At 42.9% G+C, this 22,794-nt stretch overlaps 1 protein-coding gene across 1 annotated transcript in view; it reads left to right on the top strand.

The window, feature by feature from the left end:
* The first annotated feature begins 9,722 nt into the window (after window positions 1-9,722).
* The window catches only part of CLIC5 (CLIC family member 5), a 169,407-nt gene continuing 156,335 nt past the window's right edge, over window positions 9,723-22,794 (top strand). The window contains exon 1 of the mRNA XM_086370715.1: window positions 9,723-10,484. Coding sequence (XP_086226841.1) covers window positions 9,867-10,484 — 618 coding nt within the window. The 5' untranslated portion in view covers window positions 9,723-9,866. The remainder of the gene's footprint in view (window positions 10,485-22,794) is intronic.

Genomic DNA, 22,794 nt, shown 5'->3' with positions numbered 1-22,794 from the left:
TTCTGAATGTTGAGCTTTAAGCCAACTTTTTCACTCTCCACTTTCACCTTCATCAAGAGGCTTTTTAGTTCCTCTTCACTTTCTGCCATAAGGGTGGTGTCATCTGCATATCTGAGGTTATTGATATTTCTCCCGGGAATCTTGATTCCAGCTTGTGTTTCTTCCAGCCCAGCATTTCTCATGATGTACTCTGCATAGAAGTTAAACAGGGTGACAATATACAGCCTTGATGTACTCCTTTTCCTATTTGGAACCAGTCTGTTGTTCCATGTCCAGTTCTAACTGTTGCTTCCTGACCTGCATACAAATTTCTCAAGAGGCAGATCAGGTGGTCTGGTATTTCCATCTCTTTCAGAATTGTCCACAGTTTATTGTGATACACACAGTCAAAAGCTTTGGCATAGTCAATAAAGCAGAAATAGATGTTTTTCTGGAACTCTCTTGCTTTTTCCATGATCCAGCGGATGTTGGCAGTTTGATCTCTGGTTCCTCTGCCTTTTCTAAAACCAGCTTGAACATCAGGAAGTTCACGGTTCATGTATTGCTGAAGCCTGGCTTGGAGAATTTTGAGCATTACTTTACTAGCGTGTGAGATGAGTGCAATGGTGCGGTAGTTTGAGCATTCTTTGGCATTGCCTTTCTTTGGGATTGGAATGAAAACTGACCTTTTCCAGTCCTGTGGCCACTGCTGAGTTTTCCACATTTGCTGGCATATTGAGTGCAGCACTTTCATAGCATCATCTTTCAGGATTTGGAATAGCTCAACTGGAATTCCATCACCTCCACTAGCTTTGTTCATAGTGATGCTTTCTAAGGCCCACTTGACGTCAGATTCTAGGATGTCTGGCTCTAGGTCAGTGATCACACCATCGTGATTATCTGGGTCGTGAAGATCTTTTTTGTACAGTTCTTCTGTGTATTCTTCCCATCTCTTCTTAATATCTTCTGCTTCTGTTAGGTCCATACCATTTCTGTCCTTTATCGAGCCCATCTTTGCATGAAATGTTCCTTTGGTATCTCTGATTTTCTTGAAGAGATCTTTAGTCTTTCCCATTCTGTTGTTTTCCTCTATTTCTTTGCATTGATCACTGAAGAAGGCTTTCTTATCTCTTCTTGCTATTCTTTGGAACTCTGCATTCAGATGTTTATATCTTTCCTTTTCTCCTTTGCTTTTCACTTCTCTTCTTTTCACAGCTACTTGTAAGGCCTCCCCAGACAGCCATTTTGCTTTTTTGCATTTCTTTTCCATTGGGATAGTCTTGATCCCTGTCTCCTGTACAATGTCATGAACCTCATTCCATAGTTCATCAGGCACTCTATCTATCAGATCTAGGCCCTTAAATCTATTTCTCTAAAATATAAATATATTTCTCTATAATCCTAAGGGATTTTATTTAGGTCATACCTGAATGGTCTAGTGGTTTTCCCTACTTTCTTCAATTTAAGTCTGAATTTGGCAATAAAGAGTTCATGGTCTGAGCCACAGTCAGCTCCTGGTCTTGTTTTTGCTGACTGTATAGAGCTTTTCCATCTTTGGCTGCAAAGAATATAATCAATCTGATTTTGGTGTTGACCATCTGGTGATGTCCATGTATGAGTCTTCTCTTGTGTTGTTGGAAGAGTGTGTTTGCTATGACCAGTGCATTTTCTTGGCAAAACTCTATTAGTCTTTGCCCTGCTTCATTCCGTATTCCAAGGCCAAAATTGCCTGTTACTCCAGGTGTTTCTTGACTTCCTCCTTTTGCATTCGAGTTGTTTTTTTTTTTCAGCCCACAATTCCATAGTTTCGTTTTTCTGCTTCCCAGGTCTGCCCACTCCTCACCCAAATGTAAATTAAAACCAAAAGGGAATCTAAACATGTAGATACATTGAGTACATTATCTGTAGATAGGGATATTTAAAGGAAATCATAGGCTGTCTTGAGACCCCTTGGATTCAGTGAGCTCCGCGCTGCTGTGAATATCACCTGATGTTGCTACAGAGTCACCATGTGACAACCTGGAAAGTGCACAGAGGCAGGAACGATGAAGGAGCTTCCTGTTCTATTGTCTGGTTAGTTGGGCCCATCACTTATTTAAACAAAACCCTTTGCCTTTTAAAAAGTCATTTGGCTTGACAAAGAAAAAATATCTTTGAATCTTCTACATTGACAAATTATATCAACTAATATTTGAATTGACTGAAAAATAATGCTCTTCTATACATGCACTTAAATTCCTTGTATATATACTGTATAATGTCAATATTTTTAAAGCAGAATACAAAGATAACCATAATTCCAATTAACAATATATGGGTAGAAAAGGAGTAAGAGAAAATTAACATAATTACCTTTGGATAGTGGAATTACAGATGATTCTTAATACCTTTTTTATAATAAGCATGGACTAAACTTATAATGGAAAGAAATCACCTTAATATAAAAGCACAGCCATCTTTGATGCCACAGCAGGAACCTAAGAAGCTCAAAATGACAGCTGTGTACTTATTTCCAGGTAAGTGTGTTTCTTGTGGAATAACCTGAAGGCAGTGGCCTTGGGCGATACAGTTTGGGAAATGTAAGATTGAAGCATGAAAGGATGGTTTACTCAGGCTTTCATCCCCAACCCAGTGGAATCATTCCCCATGTTTCATCTTCAAAGCCCACAGCTCTCTCTTCATCTTCTCTGGATGGTGCAGAGTTACAGTTTGCATTATAGTTGTTACAAAGTCTGCCCTGTGTTTGCTATACAGAACCCAAGGATGTGAGGGCACTTGTACTCTGTTTTACATAAGAGATTGAGCATCCATGGATTGGCATATCCCTGGGGCGTCCTGGAAACAGTACCCCTCAGATTCTGAGTGTAGAGTATCTAGAGAAGTACCCAACGTACAGAGTGATGACTCAGAACGTGACTGAGGTAGATTACTTTTCGTTTTATAATACCCAGCCAAACTTCCCGGATGTCTTTGGAGGAAAAAAAAAACACCCAAATATTAAAACCCCAGAACCCTTCACACCACAAAGTAAAATCCCCAAAGATGGAGAAATGTCGTGGAAGAAGGTGAGTGAGAGCTCAGTGCAGTCAAGTTGTCTGTGGTGGAAAGAATGCACATTCCCTTCAGGCTGAAGAATGCAAAGCAGCCCAGTAATGCTCCACTAAATGCTGAGTAAACTTGGTGTTTCCTCCAGTCCCTTCAGTACGGAGGCAGTGTGCCTGTACCCTTGTCTGCCAAAGCCCAGCGAAGGGCATTGCCATCTCTCCTCGCCTCTCTCTGAAGCTGGCTCTCTGGGCAGTTCTTCGGGCAGCTGCAAGTTCATCTGCTTCCAGTTGCTCTTCTTTTGTACCAAAGATTCTAGAGAAGTGATAGAAGGTTCTAGAGAAGTGACAGCTACTAAGGGGTCAGGCTTCGGTCATGTTGGAGATAGCAGAGGGAGGAAGTGGAGGGAGAAAACAAGACTCAGTCTGAATAAAGAGGAAGGGCAGGGGGAGGACCCGGGGATGTCACTGAGGGCGGGGCTCTGGGGTTCAGGGCGCATTCCCAGCCTGTGTGAGTGAACATGGCCGGGGCAGGGTGAGGATGAAGCAGGAGTGCCCTGCCTGAGGGCTTGAGGGTGTGTGGTTCCTTCTATTTAAAAAATGATGTCATTTCTCCGTGTTCAATTTCTTTATCAAATTTATTTAAACAACCTTATTGTCCCTTCCATTCAAGTTAAATTCAAGTTTGAGCAAAGAGCATTCCATCTCTCATCTTCCTAATATTGAATATTATCCTTCTTCCTATTTTCTTTGTCATTTCCTCTAAGTAATAAAATGTCATAAATGACTTTTACTCAGGCTTCTAGGACCTTTAGGTCTTCTCCCAGATTGTGTGATCTAAAGTAGCGCTGAAGTAGACCAACTAATGTAATGACAAGTCAAGACACGGAAGATTTCACAATTTGAGAAGGAAGAAAGTTTGGTGAAATTTTAAGAGATACCTATGGCGGGCTATGGTGGCAGAGTCAGAATCGTGAGGAATGAAATTCAGAATATTGAAACAACTAGATGAAGGTTACAAAAATAAAGCTATCCAGCGACCGGTGGGAATGGTGTTAGACGGAACTTCAAGGAGGTGAGAGTGCCAGGGGAGTGGGGCACGTTCGCAGTTAGCACAACCATCCCAAGTTCTCAGATGCCTTCTACCCACTCCTGGTGCCCATATTGAAATGTGGTGGTTATATTGTGAAGCGTCAGTAGACCACATTGCCCTAATAAGCAACACCAGCTACGGGGAAGTGGTTTTCTCTGAGCACAGGTCTCTGTCTTAAAGCCAGGTGGAGTGTAAATCATTGTGGAATTGAATGACTTTCTGTGTTATGTGTCTGCTCATCCTCCATATCATCCTGTGAGCATAAAACTCAGATTTCTGATCTTGGCATTCAAGGTTATCCACAATCAACCCCAGTATTGCCAACTTCTCTTATTTTGCCCCCCCAGAATCCACGTACTCCAGCCAGTCTGGTTTATCTCCACCACTGTGAATTCTTGATTCGGCATCACATTTCAAACTTTAATCACCCTTCTCCATTTCATTGTCTGGGCCTCTTCTACCATCTAAGATACTCACTTTCCCTTTTCCATACACTCAACCCGGGGGACCTTGCCCTCTTCTGAAATCCTGCAGCCTTGAGATCACTCCCACTTATCTCAAAACAAATTTCAGTAGATTAAAATCATAACAACAGTTTTGTCTGACTACAGTGAAATTAAGCTAAAAATCAATAGCAAAAATATAACTAGAAAATCTTCAACTGTTCTAAAATAGATCAATACATTTATAAGTAACTCATGGATAAAGGAAAACAATCTAAACAGAAGATGAGGAGTATTTTGAACAGGATGATAAGGAAACTAAATCAAATCAAAACTTGTGAGATGTAGATAAAGCTGTCCTTAGAGGAAATTTTTTTAAATGCATATATTAGAAAAGAAGAAAAGTTAAGTGCCAATGGTATGTGTCCATCACAATTATCTTGGAGTATAAAACAAACAGCAACAAAAAAGTAAATCCAAAAAGGGGATAAGAAAGGAAATAATAAAGATAGGAGCAGAAATGAATGAAATTACAAAGAAATAAACAATAGAGACTATTAATAAAGTCAAATATTTTTTAGAAAGAAATAGACTTGAAAAATTCCTAATAAGACTGATCAGGATAAGAAAAGGCACAAATCACTGATTTGGGTTTTTAAATTAAGGGTATTGTCTCAGATCCTAGAGACGTCATATAAGCATAATGTGAGGATATTACCTTAACTGATTCTCTGTGTAGACTTTGCTACTGTGAAGAGATCGTGCTTATTATCTTGAGCAAATATTCAGGTCGATGGGGCAGTTATGCCTTGAGGGGTAAATTAATAAATTGGCCTTTATGTTGATAAACTGATATTTGTTTTGTTTTTTAGTTTGGTTAAGGTGACTCAGTTCTACAATGTTTGAAAAGACCTGTGTAAACTTACAAATTGAGTCTTTGTACATGCAATGAGGAAGACTAGACACTGGCCCCACAGTTATCTAAGACAATGGGCAGGGCTGCTGTAGTCCCAGTTGGATACTTTCTGTGGAATAGCTAATTTGTAAATTTCCTCAGTTGTGTGTGCACATCCGATCATGTCTTATGTATATTTATATCCTATATCTAGTGGAATGAGTAGCATTTTGCCCAGTGGAGGCACCATATGTGTAAAAGCATAGGGGCAGGAAATAGGATAGTGTATTCAGGGAGGAGCAACGTTTCTGCTGCAGAGTAGGACATTCAGGGGAGTGCTGAGGGAGATGCTGCCTGGACAGACAGACTTGGTTCCATTTGTGAAAAATATTGGAACGGACATCTTCCTGAACATGTTTTCATTGAAGATTTCCAAACATGGGTGTGATATAAGCAAACTTGTATTTCAGAAAGCACACAGGTTCTTTCTTAGAACTTCTCGAGAAAATGAAAGTATGTCTTGTTTCCTTCCCTAGGTTATATGTCACAGTCATAGGGGCCCTCAGAATACTTTCTAATTGATTAATTGACTGAGGGACTCTTTCTTGTACAAGCAAACAAGCCAACTTGTTTTATACAAAGTGCTACAGGAGACCCAGCTTATTCCTGCAGGAGTTTATAATATAGTAACAGAATTGATGCTTTTGAACTGTGGTGTTGGAGAAGACTCTTGAGAGTCCCTTGGACTGCAAGGAGATCCAACCAGTCCATCCTAAAGGAGATCAGTCCTGGGTGTTCATTGGAAGGACTGATACTGAAGCTGAAACTCTAATACTTTGGCCACCTGATGCAAAGAACTGACTCATTAGAAAAGACCCTAATGTTGGGAGGGATTGGGGGCAGGAGAAGAAGGTGATGACAGAGGATGAGATGGCTGGATGGCATCACCGACTCTATGGACATGAGTTTGGATGAACTCCGGAGGTTGGTGATGGACAGGGAGGCCTGGCGTGCTGCGATTCATGGGGTCGCAAGGAATTAGACACAACTGACTGACTGAACTGAACTGAACTGAATGAGATAACACAGGTAGAAAATGGGCCAGGAGTAAAATGGCTTGAATTCTAGATTCATCTTCTCCATTTCAGTTATTTATAAAACAAATATTTAATAAACACCTATCATGTGTCAGATGTCTGTTAGACTTTAGGTATGCACTGATGAGAGAAATAGTCACGGGCTTTGTGTGTCCAGTAGAGGATAAAGATATCAAACAATCACAAAAATAGATGGAACAAATAATGTATAGAATAATATGTGCCAGGCACTGTTCTAGGTGCTTGAAACCATAATGAAAAAGCAGAAGCAGATCTGTGCCCACACAGGACTTATACTCCAGTGGTAGAAGACAGAAAAACAAACGCAAGACATACAGTAAAATTTATCTTATTAGAAGGTGATATGTATTATGGAAAAAAGAAATAGAAAGTCCGGTGAAGGCTTTTAGTAATGGGGAGAGGGCAGAGATAGGAGCTGGGATGGGTCATCATTTTACACAAGACGGTGGAGTGGCCTCATTGAGAAAGGGATGTGTGAGCAGGAACTTAGAAGCGTTTGGAGAGTTGATTATGCAGATATCCAAGGGGAATGTATTCCAGGCAGAGCGAACAGCCAGTGTAAAGATCCAGAGTGTTCCAGGCACAGCAATGAGATCACATCCTCTGCAGCAGGGTAAGCCAGGGGGAGAAGAGTGGGCATAGGAAAGCTGGTGTAGATTTTCTAGGGCTTCGTGGGTCACTATAGGGATTCCCAGGTGACTTAGTGGTAAAGAACCCACCTGCCAATGCAGGAGGCACAGGAGACTTGGGTTTGATCCCTGGGCCTGGAAGATCTCCTGGAGGGGGAAATGGCAACCCCTTCCAGTATTCTTGCCTGGAGAATCTCATGGACAGAAGAGTCTGGCGGGCTACAGTCCGTGGAGTCACAGAAAGCGAAACATGACTGAGCACGCATGAACGCATGTGGGTCACAGCAAGGACTTTGAGGAGCCATTAAATGAGTTTGAGCAGAGAGAGAGATGATCCGATTTATGCTTTAACAGGATGACCAGTTCCATATTGCAACCTATAACAAATCATGATAGATAGGTCCTGAGATGGGCTGACAAGGGGGCTGAATGTATAAAATACCTGTGTGATATTGGGCCCTAAGTTTAACCGGCCTCCTTGGACACACTGAGTCATCTTGCTAAGGACCTGGTAGCATGTGAAGCACATAAGCTCAGGTTGTAGGATACTGTTATTTGGAAATGATGCAGGATGGCACATAATCTAGAAGGGTTCTAGCAGTGTAAGCACATAATTCTCAAAAGAAGCAATACTACATCCAGAAGAGTGAAAACTAGTTCTTCAGTGAAAAAAAAAATCTTACTTTTTTTTTTTGGATGTACAAAGCACAAATGTATATACAGTATGTAAACAGATGTGTCGGAGAAGGCAATGGCACCCCACTCCAGTACTCCTGCCTGGAAAATCCCGTGGATGGAAGAACCCAGAAGGCTGCAGTCCATGGGGTCACTGAGGGTCAGACACGACTAAGCAACTTCACTTTCACTTTTCACTTTCATGCATTGGAGAAGGAAATGGCAACCCACTCCAGTGTTCTTGCCTGGAGAATCCCAGGGGTGGGGGAGCCTGGTGGGCTGCCGTCTATGGGGTCACACAGAGTCGGACATGACTGAAGCGACTTAGCAACAGATATGTAGTATATCAGCAGTATTTTAATTACATGGGAGAAATATCTTAAAAGAATCTTTTAGGTACGGGGTGGGTTGGGAGGTTGTATGATCAGGAAAAAAGGTTGGAAAACACTGACTTAGGAAGGGAGTGAGTGGCAGGAAGATCACTGAGCTGGAGGTTAAGAAATCACAGTTGAAATCAGCTTAGTATTAACTCACTGTGAGAACCTGGACCACTTGCTTCCCCTTTCTAGGTTCCAGGCTGCCTTCAAATGTAAAATCATTTAGAATGAATGACCGTTGAGGTTTTCTCCAGTGCTAAGATTGTGAGAAGGATTTGAACTGGGGCTCCACTGAGTTGTAAACACCTGACTATGGGAACTATGGTAATCAGTCGGGTATTCGGACCTAAACACACTTCGCTTTTCAATAAAATAAAGGGGTAGCATTGATAGACTTTAAAGTCTGTCTCTGGCATCTTTCCTTTGATCTATTTTTATCCACAAAGCTAGATTTCTAGAAATCCTGCTCTAGTTCACTCCAGAAGATTCTTGAAGGCAGCACTGGAGGCAAGGGTACAATGAAGTTTTGTCAATAAGATGCTCATCAAGTGCTTTGAAACCTGTCAACCAGGCAGGTTACTTCTCAATTTGCACATGATTTCTGGACATTAAAAGTCCCTTTACAATCCACCTGGGTTATTATTTGAAAGAGAACGATGTACATGGTGTGCTGAAGGGAAGCAGGAATTAGCAGACTAGAGTACCAGGTTAAAAACCAAAGAGCCTGTGTGTTCGTGGCATCTGTAGATGACATCAACTAGGCAGCTTGTGCATGCAGTACTTTGCTTTAGAAGTCCTTTGAGGAGAGAGAGTGTATCTTCTGACTCAAGCGTTTAGTGCCCAACTAGTATCCTGTACCTAAAAGAGTTGTTGTGAAGGTGTGTTGACTGTGATGATGACATGCAAGTTGAAGAGAAAAAAATAAAACCCACGCCATAAATCTTTGAGTGCCTTAGCTTGGGTGATCTGTACTGATGTGACCATAGAACAGAGCACTTATCTTCTTTTCCTTCTGCCATTGAATCACCTCATGGTGTTTCCAGATAAGAAATATAAATGGCATGCATTACCTAACTGGAACATGTACGGCTCATTTATCACAGGGCATCAATGCTCAAACAGTTGTTTTGAGCAACAAATTCAGCTCTTCACGGATGAGTTATGATTGCACAGAATTGTTTTCCACCGAACAGCAGGGACTTCTTGAATGTTGTCAGCATTTGGAGGTAGTTGGAAGAAGGAGCCCTATTTAATGACAAATGGCTAACTATTCAGAATTTCAATGTGTACTGGGAAGATAATTCAACCTCTAGTTGATCCAAAGAATCTTGGAGCTGCTGGCAATGACAAAAACCACAGTCTGCTTGAAAATACCCTCAGGCATGAAGGAGTTAACTGACTGTGTAAGCTTTATCTTATGTCCAATGGACTTGTGGTTTGCCGACTAAAGTCTCCGGTAAATGATTGTTAGAGACCTGTCACTGATAGCTGTGGCTGGTTGCTGTGTTTCAAAAGCCTGTTGATTCCTCTGCAAGGCGGTGCAGCATCCTCTAGCCCTTTCCTCATCTCAGACCTACTCGGGTCTGCTTGCGAAAGGATCTATCAGATCAATAAACATGAATGACGAAAACTACAGCACCACCATCTACAACAGAGTCCAAACAGAGAGGGTGTATGAGGATTCAGACCCAGCAGAAAACGGAGGTCCCCTTTACGATGAAGTCCATGAAGATGTGAGGAGGGAAGACAACTTATATGTCAATGAGCTGGAAAACCAAGAATATGACTCTGTGGCCGTGTACCCTGTTGGGCGTCAGGGGAGAACCTCGGCCTCTTTACAGCCAGAAACAGGAGAATACGTCCTGCCTGATGAACCATATTCTAAGGCTCAGGACCCCCACCCAGGGGAACCCACAGAGGACGAGGACATCTCCTTGGAAGAATTGCTCTCACCAACCAAGGACCAGGAGTCTGACTCAGAGGAGCCCCAGGTGTCTGACCCAGAGGAGCCCCAGGGGTCTGACCCAGAGGAGCCCCAGGGGCCTGACCCAGAGGAGCCCCAGGAGAATGGAAGCGAGATGGAGGCAGACCTGCCTTCTCCTTCGAGCTTCACCATCCAGAATAGCAGAGCCTTCTCCACCCGCGAGATCTCCCCTACCAGCTATTCCGCTGACGATGTTTCAGAAGGAAACGAGTCGGCTTCCGCAAGCCCCGAGATTAACCTCTTTGTGAAGGTAAGGAATGCCCTGAGACAGGCACAGCTGCACATGCAGATGGCCTGACCGGTGCTTTATTTTGCTCTGAGAGACCAGAGAAAGATGCATGGTGTCATGGTCCTTGGATGTCAGTGTCTATTCAAGAGTAGGGCTGATGAAATGAGTCATTCCACGGTTTACCCAGAACAGCTCAAAATTACAAGAATTGGAAAGTCCATTTAAAGTGTGTGTCTTGTGATCACTTCTCTGTATCACGGGCAAAGCATTTTTTCAGAGATGCCTTTTGAGGGTACTTCCCTGGTGGTCCAAGGGTTGGGACCCCACCCTTCCGTGGCAGGGGGCATGGATTCGATCCCAGGTTGGGGAACTACTACCCTACATGCCGTGGGACTTGGCCAAAAAATAAATTAAAATGTTAAAAATGGATGCCAGAAAACATCCATGATGAGCAAAAAATCAAAACTGAAAAAAAAAGTTCGCTTATGAGTGAACAGAAATTGTTGCTCAAATCCTTTCCTTTGTGTCAAGTACCATTTTCCTGTCTGGTTAAATTTCCTTCATCAACGTGATTTTGTAAAACAAAACTACGGTTTGTGAAAGTCAAGACTACAGTCAGGCACCAGTGTTTCCTCCTGAGTGTTTCTAAGTTCACAGATGCTGCTGCTGCTAAGTCGCTTCAGTCGTGTCCGACTCTGTGCGACCCCATAGATGGCAGCCCACCAGGCTCCCCCGTCCCTGGGATTCTCCAGGCAAGAACACTGGAGTGGGTTGCCATTTCCTTCTCCAGTTCACAGATAGTACTTCATATACATGGTCAATAAATGTTACCTCTGTTACTCAGTTTGCCCTTTTGACACCAATATAACTAAAATATCTGATGAGATAAAACGATTTCACTAGTAGTAAGACACTTAGTGTCAGTGTTAATGTTTAACCCTTGGGATATTTAAACAAAGAACTTTGATGATCTTTGTGTTAGACTGATAATCTAATAAAGATTGCAGTTATGAATATTATCAAGACATAAAAAGCATTTCAGGGCTAAACAGCTCATCTTTATGGATCAAGATGATTTTTCCCCCAACCTCCCCCCACCCAAATTCATACTGACACAGTTCTTTAATGTGAAGACAACATATTTGCAAATCCTGCTACTCCTGGCTAACAAAATTGATTACTCTATGAACCTATGAAAACCCCAGTTTACACTCATTTCTCCCCTTTCTGGTTTCGAATTAACTCCTCTAATGAAATGCATTAATTATATGTATTGCTAATTTAATGTATAATTATTTCCTACTCTGTATTTTTTCCTAGTTGTTTTTGGTGTATAAATTGTGTCTCTTTTATTCGGCCACACAGGTCCTTTTTCAAAAGCACCAAGCAGAGTGTTCAATTTGTATTTAAGTACCTGGCAAACCTTGCCTGGGATTGTGTTGAGCATTTGGGAGGGAGATGGGTCTGTAGACAGAGCCCTTTCTGTCAAGAAATAACAATGGGATACTTGAGACAGACTTGGCAAGTTGTGAATTTTTATGAAATAGAGGAGGTGAGCAAGTAAAGTGCTGTGGGTATCCTGGGAGCACCCGAGGGTGTACGAAAGAGTCAAGAGAGGCTCTACGGAGGAGGCAAAGTTCAAACAGGGGCATTCAAGTCGCCTTCCATCCTTTATATCCACTTACCATTTTGTTAGTTTCAAAAAAGAAAAACGCAACCTTTCAAAAGTGAGGACTGGGTTTATTTTCCTCAAGACTGAGGCATCCATGTAACTCCCTGCAACCATCAGCATCCTGAATCATTGTTGTCCTGATCATTGAAGATGAACTACCATTGTCGTGATCACCATCATTCCAGGCACATCAGACCATTATTTGTATATTTGGCAAAGTGTTGATTTCATCAGAAATTAGCCTGCCACCGTGGTTGAACCAAACAGAAGAAGGAGGAAATAGAAATATTGGCATCTCCAACTGGTGCCAGCCACAGGAAAAACTATTTGATAGTAACAAATGGTTTCTAAGTTCTTAAGATCCGTAGTTCCCTAAAGCAAATATTGGATCTAATTAACTCTAAGTTTGCTAAGAGGTCATACAATACAAAATCAACCTCAGCTCCTATGTGTGAACTCCTTTTAAGAGATGATACTCAGCATCATTCAGTGAGAAGGACTGGCTTAATCTCAGCTTCTCAACCCCCACCCCAGCCCACTGCAGTTCTTTATTCCTTGGAAAGTGGAAATGCATAACATGAGGACAAGGGACTGGTCCTGCCCAGGAATGGAGGGCATAAGGGTGACCAGCTCAAGCTCCATGCTCCTCCCAGCTCCAAGGAGTGGGTGCTGGAACCCCTGCATTGGATGGGGATCACCATTTTCCTAGTGGGCTTGTTGCTGGGGTTCTGGGGTTGATCTCCTCCTGGGCTGCTTTGGGCTGGACCATTTGGGCTGCTGATGTTCCGTTAATGTTCCAGCTACTGTGAACCCAAAAGGCTTTTCCCCCTCTTTTGACTCCCTGTGTGAATTATTCTCGGACTTCCCAGGTGGCTCGGTGGTAAAGAATACACCTGCCGATGCCGGAGACGTGGGTTCCATCCCTGTGTCAGAAAGACACCTTGGAGAAGGAAACAGCAACCCACTCCAGTGTTCTTGCCTAGGAAATCCCATGGACAAAGTCTAAGCCTGGTGGGCTACAGTCCATGGGGTCGCAAAGAGTCGCTTAGCAACTGAATAGCTTGGGCTGCAGCTGTACCAGCACTCATTTGTGTGTGTTTCCACCTGTCTGGACACATCAGAGAAAATGGAATGCAAGTTAATAACTGTGTGTTCAACCAGCCTCGTATTGAGGCTCAGCCACTTCCGGGTGTTGACCAATTAATTAAAATACGTCATTTATTTATTCATTCAACAGATAGTTATTGGGCCGGGTTCTGGGTGTACAACAGGGAAGAAAACAAAGTCCAGGCTCCCCTGCGCTTTGCTTCGTAGCAGGAGAGACAACAGATGGACACATAGAGAAGTAAATGTAAAACATGCCCGGTGGTGCCAGTGCTGTAGAGAAACACAAAACAGAATACCGGGTGTGTTAACTTCCTGCGGCTGCCCTAACAAACGGCTGGAAACACAGTGGCTCCAAACCACATGGGTTTATTCTCCAGCATTCTGGAGATCAGAATCGGGAGTGAGTCTTGCGGGGCTGAAACAAGGAGTCATCAGAGCTGTGTTCCTTTTGGAGATTCCAGGGAGAGTTTGTTCCCATCGACCTCCCCACCACCCAACCTCCTTCCCCCTCTACCCGCCACCCACCCTTGCTCCTAGAGAGGGCTTCCCTGGTGGCTCAGTGGTAAAGAATCTTCCTGCAATGCAGAGATGGAGAAGATGTGGGTTTGACCCATGGGTCCGGAAGATCCCTTGGAGGAGGAAATGGCAACCCACCCCAGTATTCTTGCCTGGAAAATCCCAAGGACAGAAGAGCCAGGTAGACTACAATCCACGGGGTCACAAAGAGTCCAACAGGACTGAGGATCTGAGCACAGCACAGTACTCTTCCAGGGGCAGTGTTCATTTTTCACTCGTGGCCCATGTCACATCTCCGGCCACGCTGTGCAGCATGCAGATTCTTAGTTCCCTGACCACAGATGGAACCTGCGCCCCTTGCAATGGAAGCATGGAGTCCCCAGCTTCCCCTTGCCTTCTAATCTGACTCCTCTGGCACCTCTTATAAGGAAAATTGTTAGTTTGGGCCCGCAGGATAATCCAGGAAAATCTCCTCATATGAAGATCCTTTAATTAATCACTTTTGCTAAGTCCCTTTTGTTATAGAAGTTTCTGGGAATTAGAACATGGGCGTGTTTGGGAGCTGTTGTTCAGCTTCCCACAGTGGGACCATGAATGATGCTGAGTAGGGGAGGGAGGAGGCGGTGTGGCCGGGGTTGGGTGAGCGAAGGAGGAAAAGAGAGGTGGGGTGGGCACAGGTCACCTCCAGGCCTGATGAGCCATAGAAAGAACTTTCACTTTTACTCTGAGTGATAAGTGCAGGGGACGGGGTGGGGAAGGGGGTTGTCATCAAAAGGTTCTGCAAGGAACATTCTGACTGCCTCTTCAATGATAGACTAGAGCAGAGAGAGGAGGGATTCCCTGGTGGCTCAGAGGTTAAAGCGTCTGCCTACAATGCGGGAGACCTGAGTTCTATCCCTGGGTCACGAACAGCAGAGAAAGAGTAGAGGCAGGGAGGACAGGCTGGAGGCAGTTGGAAATCTAGACAAGGAAAGATGGTGGATTGGACAATGCTCACAGCAGGGCAGGGCTGAGATGGTTGGGAAGAGAGAGCCCAGAGGTTTTGCTGGCAGGTCTCACTTGCAGCATGAAAAAAGGAAGGCGCCAAGGCTGACCCTAGAGCCACTGGGTGAATGGGGATGCTATTTCCATTTCACCTGTGAACTCCTCCTCCAGGAACATGTGATCTAGAAAATGTGGATCATGCAGTATTCCATATATTCCTCCCTCACTTCCTCCCTCCTTCCCTTTCTTCCAATCTCCCTCCCGCCTTCCTTCCTATATTTACAACATACTGCATGCCAGACACTGGATATAAGAGATGAAAACAGCACATCCCGAGTGCAACTCTCTGTTCCCAGGGGAAGACAGAGAAATACAATTCTTTTTTTTTTTCCTGGTCTGGACAACTCAGCATGTGGGACTTTAGTCCCTTGAACAGGGACAGAACTCCTGCCCCCTGCAGAGTAAGCCTGGAGTCTTAAAACAATGGACCATCAAGGAAGTCCAGAGAAATACAGTTCTTGAAAATAAGAGGAAAGAAATAATTTCTTCGTGGTCACTGACTGAGATCCAGTGAAAGAAAGGTCTCTAGTGAGAGCTGCAATCCATGTCATAGGCAATTAAGAGAGACTGTCAGTTCAGAATTTGCTGATAGGATTATAAGAATTGTCTGCTGCTTTCTGATAAAATTAAAAGACCTCATAGACATTGTCTTAACTGTGTGTGTGTGTGTGTGTGTGTGTGTGTGTGTGTGTGTGTGTGTGAAAGAGAAAGAAATAGAGGGACAAGAGGGACAGACGGGGGGAGGGAGGAAAGAGATATAGATGGAGATAAGAGATAGACAGGAAGATGGAGAAGGAAAGAGAGAGAAAAAAAATTATGGTATTTAATGCAAAAGAAAAAAAAAGTATTCTGATTATGACAGTTGCAAAGAAAAAGGATACAAATGAACACCATTTGTCCTGCACACTATTGATGTCGTTATCATGGAAGGCAGTATATATGTGTGTGTATGTACATATATATATGTTGTAGAGCAGGTTTTGAAGTCAGGTTGCGTAATTTGAACCCTGGCTTAGCAAATTAATTTCTATTAGGTTATCAGTTTTCTTTTTGGTAAAATCGATGTCATAACGTTATGTTCCTAATAGAGTAGTTATGAAGATTGAATAAGGGAATCCGTGTAAATCACTTAGAATACTATCTGACGTATAGTAAATACTCTATATTTTAGTTCAGTTCAGTTCAGTCACTCAGTTGTGTCCGACTCTTTGTGACCTCATGAACCACAGCACGCCCGGCCTCCCTGTCCATCACCAACTCCCGGAGTCCACCCAAACCCATGTCCACTGAGTCGGTGATGCCATCCAACCATCTCATCCTCTGTCGTCCCCTTCTTATCCTGCCCTCAATCTTTTGCAGCATCAGGGTCTTTGGCTACCAGCTCTTCACATCAGGTGGTCAAAGTATTGGAGTTTCAGCTTCAACATCAGTCCTTCCAATGAACACCCAGGACTGATCTCCTTTAGAATGGACTGGTTGCCAGAGTTATTATCATTTATTGTGATGAATTTGAACCATCATAAAATAATAACTTTTATTTTAGGCACAAAGCCTTGTAGTTAGTAGACATCATAAATACTCTGTTTGCTGATCTTAAGGTGACAGTCTAATATTGTGGAAAGAGTACTGGTCAGGAAATTCTAACACTTTTTGGTCAATGATTCACTATAAAGCATTCCTGGGCCCCAGTTTCCTCACCTCTGAAATGCAGGCCCTTCCAGCTCGTACAGTCTTTGACCAGGACATGTGGCTCCAGCTCTGTATCAGCATCACGTGTCTGGCACATGTGTTATCCTCTCAAGGAGACTGTTTGATAATGATTAGGATCTCCCGATTTGGGTGTGACTGGGAGGGCCAGCAAGAAATCAACATGCCTTTTCAGTCAGCTCACGCGAAGTCTGTTCCTTGGAAAGTGCGTCCTCAGGGTCTGTCTTTGACGAGGCTCTCTCAGGGTCCCCATGCAGGGTTGCATGTCCTGTGCACGGAGCAAAGTTGGGGAGCACCATTCACATAAAATGGTAATGGTGTCCTTCTGGAGTCAGGCAACATACAGGCCCTAGTAAATGTTTCTTAAACTGTAGCCTGGTATCCAGAATATTCAACCTAATCCACGGGCTGTTAGAATACTGTAATTAGGATAAAAAGTATTCGGCAGTATTTCTATTTGAGGTAACCTAGTTTTCTTCAATGTTATTTTATGTATTTCTATGTATTTCATCATGTGCACAGTGTATTCTTGTAGTAGCATACTATAATTATACTACTATAATTATAGTTACTATAATTTGTAAATGAATAAATGCACATACACTGTGGATAAATGGTTAAGTTCTGCATTGATAGATTCGCTCAGTTTTTACAATCTTTTGGACTCACAGGGTTTCCTGTCTTTTCTGTCACTGTCTGGGGTTTGAGACTCTTTCCTCGGCCAAGATCGGGGAGAATAGTTCCCCTCACCTCCCGGTTCCTTCCTGGCAGTTTTCATAAGCAACACACTGAGTCCATTTGCCTTGGAGGCAAACAAAAATTCCCCGTCAGAGTCGAGGAATTTAGAAATCCCACTGAGGAAATGAGGGACATGCAGCTGGATTTGCTTACTGAGATGTGACTCAGGTGAGGTGCCATGGGGATGTGTCGGGCCATGGACTCCGCAGACACAAGGGCACAGCAGATACACACGTGTGTGCGAGGAGGTCTGTGAGGCTGGAGTGGAGGGAAGATGCCCATCGAGGCAGCACAGATGCTGAGGTTGAAGAACCAGGAGTACCCTCTTTTCATTGTTTAATTGTATCTTTTATTCTCCTTCTGTCTTGTTGTTTGTTTGCCTCATTGGAGTGTAGTTGACTTACAATGCATTAGTTTCAGGTATGCAGCCAAGTGATTCATATATATCTAGTTTTTTTCCAGATTCTTTTCCCTTATAAGCTACTACAACATATTAGCATGGTCTTACATGGCACATGGAGCAGCTTGGATTTTATCCTGAAGGCAACTGAAAGTAGCATGATATTGGAGGAGAATACCATGAGCAAAGCAATGTTCAGGGTGATGGATAAGCAAACTAAAAACCATTTCCACTTAACCGTGTAGGACAGGACCAAACAAACATCTACCAAGTTTCATTTCAAAGATTAGGTGAAACTTTTAAATGTAAATATATTGTGTACAATGACTGTCTTCTTTTTTAGTTATTTATTCATTCAGCTGAGAGTCTGGGTCTATCCAAATATTTATATCCTTGATTTCATCCAGTTGAATTTCTGAGAAAAGCGACCAAGCGTGTTGCTGATTTATGTATTATCTAAATGTGTATCTTGGTACTTTATGTTTTGTTAGGGGGAAGTATAACATGGATTCAGCACAAAGTTTTGATTGATGTTGTTTTAGTATAGTTTGAAATTTAAAAAAAAAATGTGTTTGTGAGATCTGTCTTAGCCTGGCTGAACTACTCGGAAGTTTTATATTTAGAACACTGCAAGAGCCTTCCTGTTCACCACCCCTAGGGAGGGCCTGCTCTAATGTCAGTAATCAGGACCCATCAGATATGTCCTTTGAAACATCTGTGACAAAGTGCAAGTCTGAACCTGTTGCATGTACCCAGCTGTCCTTTTATGGAACCCTTGAAACATGAATATGGAACAAGGGGCAGGTTTGAATAAAGATGCCTATTCTTGTCACAACGTCTTCTTAATAAGAGTTCTGGGGACATGTGTTCTGGGGACATAAATCCTGGTCTTATTAAAAATCATCTTCTAGGTGGCCGTGGGAACTAGTTTCCTCTGTGAATCAATGGCATCAATCAAAGAGGGAACAGAATCCTAGTGCTATGACAGGAATATTGAAAACCAGAGGAGCTAAATAACTTACCCAAGCCTGATGGCAAATGAAGAGCAAAGCCAGGGCTTTGACCTCTGTCCTCCCTCACCCTCATCCAGAGCATTTCCTTCTTACCGGCGTTCCTAGCCTGGGGTGCTAGATGTTTTGAATATGCTGGAGGAGGTTCTGTTGTTCAGTTGCCGAGTCATGTCCAACTGTCCGTGACCCCATGGACTGCAGCACACCAGGCTCTCCTGTCCCTAACCATCTCCCAGAGTTTGACCAAGTTTGTGCCCATTGAATTGGTGAGGTGGCCCAGTTGGTAAAGAATCTGCCTACAGTGCAGGAGACCTAGGTTTGGCCCCTAGGTTGGGAAGATCCCCTGGAGAAGGGAATGGCTCCCCACTCCAGTACTCTTGCCTGGAGAATTCTACTGGCAGAGGAGCCTGGCAGGCTACAGTCCATGGAGTTGCAAAGAGTTGGACATGACTGAGCAACTAACACAGGGGGTTCAGGAGCATTCTAAAACTCCGTGTACATTTTTTTGTGAAAGGTGGTCTCAGGAGGGCCCCTTGATGTTGTCTGTCTCTGTGATGCATTCTGCTTCCCTGTCTGGGTCCTCACACCTTGTGTATCCATGTGGGAGGGGGAGAATGACTTTGAGTGGTACAGCTGACTCTGTCCATTCTGTGGAGTTGGCTTCTTGCTCTAAGCCTTTTATAATAGCGTCTCAAGAAATCATGGGACGAAACACTTGCTAAAGAGTCGTAAAGGTGCATTACCTGGGTCATCATAGAGGGATCATGTTAGCTCTGAAAAGGAAGGGGATGTGATATTCTGAAATAAATACCCCCAAATTAGAACCCACCTGTTTTCCAAGAAAAATTTTGGACATTTTTTTCTCCAAAGGGACTGCAAAGTTAATGGCAGTCCCCGCATCCACACCTCATCCCACCACCTTGTGAGCCGTGTCACCAATTGTATGAACTAAAACTTCTGAGTAACTGAGGTTTCTGCTTCTTTACCACCCAACAGTCCAGTCAATTTCACTGCCTAATTGTTCTCTCCTCTCCATCGTGGCCACCACTGGCCACGGTCATCTTGGCCACAGTTATTCAACTGGTCACTCTGCCTCCAGACCCATCTTCCTCCTAAGAAGCCCTGCACGGTCATCAACCTTCTTTTTGGTCCAACTCTCACATCCATACATGACCACAGGAAAAACCATAGCCTTGACTAGATGGACCTTTGTTGGCAAAGGTCTCTGCTTTTGAATATGCTATCTAGGTTGGTCATAACTTTCCTTCCAAGGAGTAAGCGTCTTTTCATTTCATGGCTGCAGTCACCATCTGCAGTGATTTTGGAGCCCCCCAAAATAAAGTCTGACAGTGTTTCCACTGTTTCCCCATCTATTTCCCATGAAGTGATGGGACCGGATGCCATGATCTTCGTTTTCTGAATGTTGAGCTTTAAGCCAACTTTTTCACTCTCCGCTTTCACCTTCATCAAGAGGCTTTTTAGTTCCTCTGCACTTTCTGCCATAAGGGTGGTGTCATCTACATATCTGAGGTTATTGATATTTTTCCCGGCAATCTTGATTCCAGCTTGTGTTTCTTCCAGTCCAGCGTTTCTCATGATGTACTCTGCATAGAAGTTAAATAAACAGGGTGACAATATACAGTTGACAATAAACAACATACTCCTTTTCCTATTTGGAACCAGTCTGTTGTTCCATGCCCAGTTCTGACTGTTGCTTCCTGACCTGCATACAGATTTCAAAAGAGGGAGGTCAAGTGGTCTGGTATTCCCATCTCTTTCAGAATTTCCCACAGTTTATTGTGATCCACACAGTCAAAGGCTTTGGCATAGTCAATAAAGCAGAAATAGATGTTTTTCTAGAACTCTCTTGCTTTTTCCATGATCCAGCGGATGTTGGCAATTTGATCTCTGGTTCCTCTGCCTTTTCTAAAACCAGCTTGAACATCAGGAAGTTCACGGTTCATGTATTGCTGAAGCCTGGCTTGGAGAATTTTGAGCATTACTTTACTAGCATGTGAGATGAGTGCAACTGTGCGGTAGTTTGAGCATTCTTTGACATTGTCTTTCTTTGGGATTGGAATGAAAACTGACCTTTTCCAGTCCTGTGGCCACTGCTGAGTTTTCCACATTTGCTGGCATGTTGAGTGCAGCACTTTCACAGCATCATCTTTCAAAATTTGAAATAGCTCAACTGGAATTCCATCACCTCCACTAGCTTTGTTCATAGTGATGCTTTCTAAGGCCCACTTGACTTCACATTCTAGGATGTCTGGCTCTAGATCAGTGATCACATCATTCGTGATTATCTGGGTCGTGAAGATCTTTTTTGTACAGTTCTTCTGTGTATTCTTGCCACCTCTTCTTAATATCTTCTGCTTCTGTTAGGTCCATACCATTTCTGTGCTTTATCGAGCCCATCTTTGCATGAAATGTTCCTTTGGTATCTCTGATTTTCTTGAAGAGATCTCTAGTCTTTCCCATTCTGTTGTTTTCCTCTATTTCTTTGCATTGATCACTGAGGAAGGCTTTCTTATCTCTTCTTGCTATTCTTTGGAACTCTGTATTCAGATGCTTATATCTTTCCTTTTCTCCTTTGCTTTTTGCTTCTTTTCACAGCTACTTGTAAAGCCTCCCCAGACAGCCATTTTGCTTTTTTGCATTTCTTTTCCATGGGGATGGTCTTGATCCCTGTCTCCTGTACACTGATCCCATTAGGATCACCCTAATGATCACGTTTCGACTGGATTACTTCAGTAAAGACTCTGTCTCCAATATGGTCCCATTCTGAGGCCCTGGGGATTAGGATTCAACATACGAATGTTAGGGAGACGTAATTCAACCCAAAACAATGTGATAATTATCTTTTTACCTCTCTCTCTCACATAGCAACAGGACTTTGATTCAACTCACGTTGAACAGTAACAGGTTTTGGAGCCCAGCTGACTCTTCTCCCCTTTTGAATACATTTACCATTTGCACAGTGCTTCCCAGGTGGCGCTAGTGGTAAAGAACCCACCTGCCAATGCCGGAGACATAGAGATGCTGGATCTCTTTGATACCTGGGTGCGGAAGATCCCCTGGAGGACAGCATGGCAACCCACTCCAGTATTCTTGCCTGGAGAATCCCGTGAACAGAGATGCCTGGAGGGCAATGGTCTTTAGGGCTCTCGAAGAGTCATACATGACTGAGTGACTTAGTGCACACACACACACACACACACACAATTTGCGTGGTTCAAAATTTGAAAGGTATAAAAGATAGTCCCTCTTCTACCTCACTCCCTCAGGCATTCCATTTCCATTTTCTGAGGTGATTTATTCTATTGTGTTTATTCTATTCTTCTATGCTTCCTGAAACATTTTACACAATCCTGTCAAATATATGTATGTTCATATATTTGAAATTATCTTTTTTTTTCTTTTGTTTAGTACAGATGGTACTATACTATATATCCTAGCATGGACCTTCCTTTTTTGAGTGTCGATTTTGTTGGGACATAATTTACATATACTAAATTCAGCAATTTTAAGTGCACTCGTCTTTGAATTTTGAACAAATATATACAGTTGTATAACAGTCATCACAATCATGATAAGGAATATCTCCATGATCTAAGAAAATTCCCTCTTGACCCTTTGCTATGGGGCCCCTCCCAGCCACGCCCTGAATCCTGGAAACCACACATCTTTCTATCATCATAGTTTTGCCTTTTCAAAAGCATTGTATAAATTGAATTAATCTCTGTAACCTTTTGTGTGTGGTTTCTTTCACTTAGCATAATGTTTCTGAATTCACCCATATCAGTACATACATCAGTAGGTGGTTTCTTTTTATTGCTAAGTAATATTCCACTGTGTGACCGTACCACAATTTGTTCATTCATTCAGCAGTTGACGAATACTTGGGTTCTTTCCCAGGTTTTGACTATTATTAATAAAATGGCTATAAGTGTCCACATATAAGCTTTTGTGTTGATTGTGTTTTCATTTCTCTTGGTCAAATACCTAAGGGTGGAATTATTGGGGCATATGGTCAGTGAATGTTTAACCTTATTTAAAAAATCTTTCAAGTTCTTTGCAAGGTGGCTGGGAAAATTTATGAAAGATTTCTAATTTCTTCTTTTCCAGGACTTGGTA

The sequence above is a fragment of the Bos grunniens genome, chromosome 23 (assembly GCF_055505025.1).
Source record: "Bos grunniens cultivar Pamir isolate PY7600 chromosome 23, Bosgru_T2T1.0, whole genome shotgun sequence".
NCBI classification, from domain to species: domain Eukaryota; kingdom Metazoa; phylum Chordata; class Mammalia; order Artiodactyla; family Bovidae; genus Bos; species Bos grunniens.
Note: the sequence above shows the minus strand (reverse complement) of the source record. Positions and strands in the feature narration are given on the sequence as shown.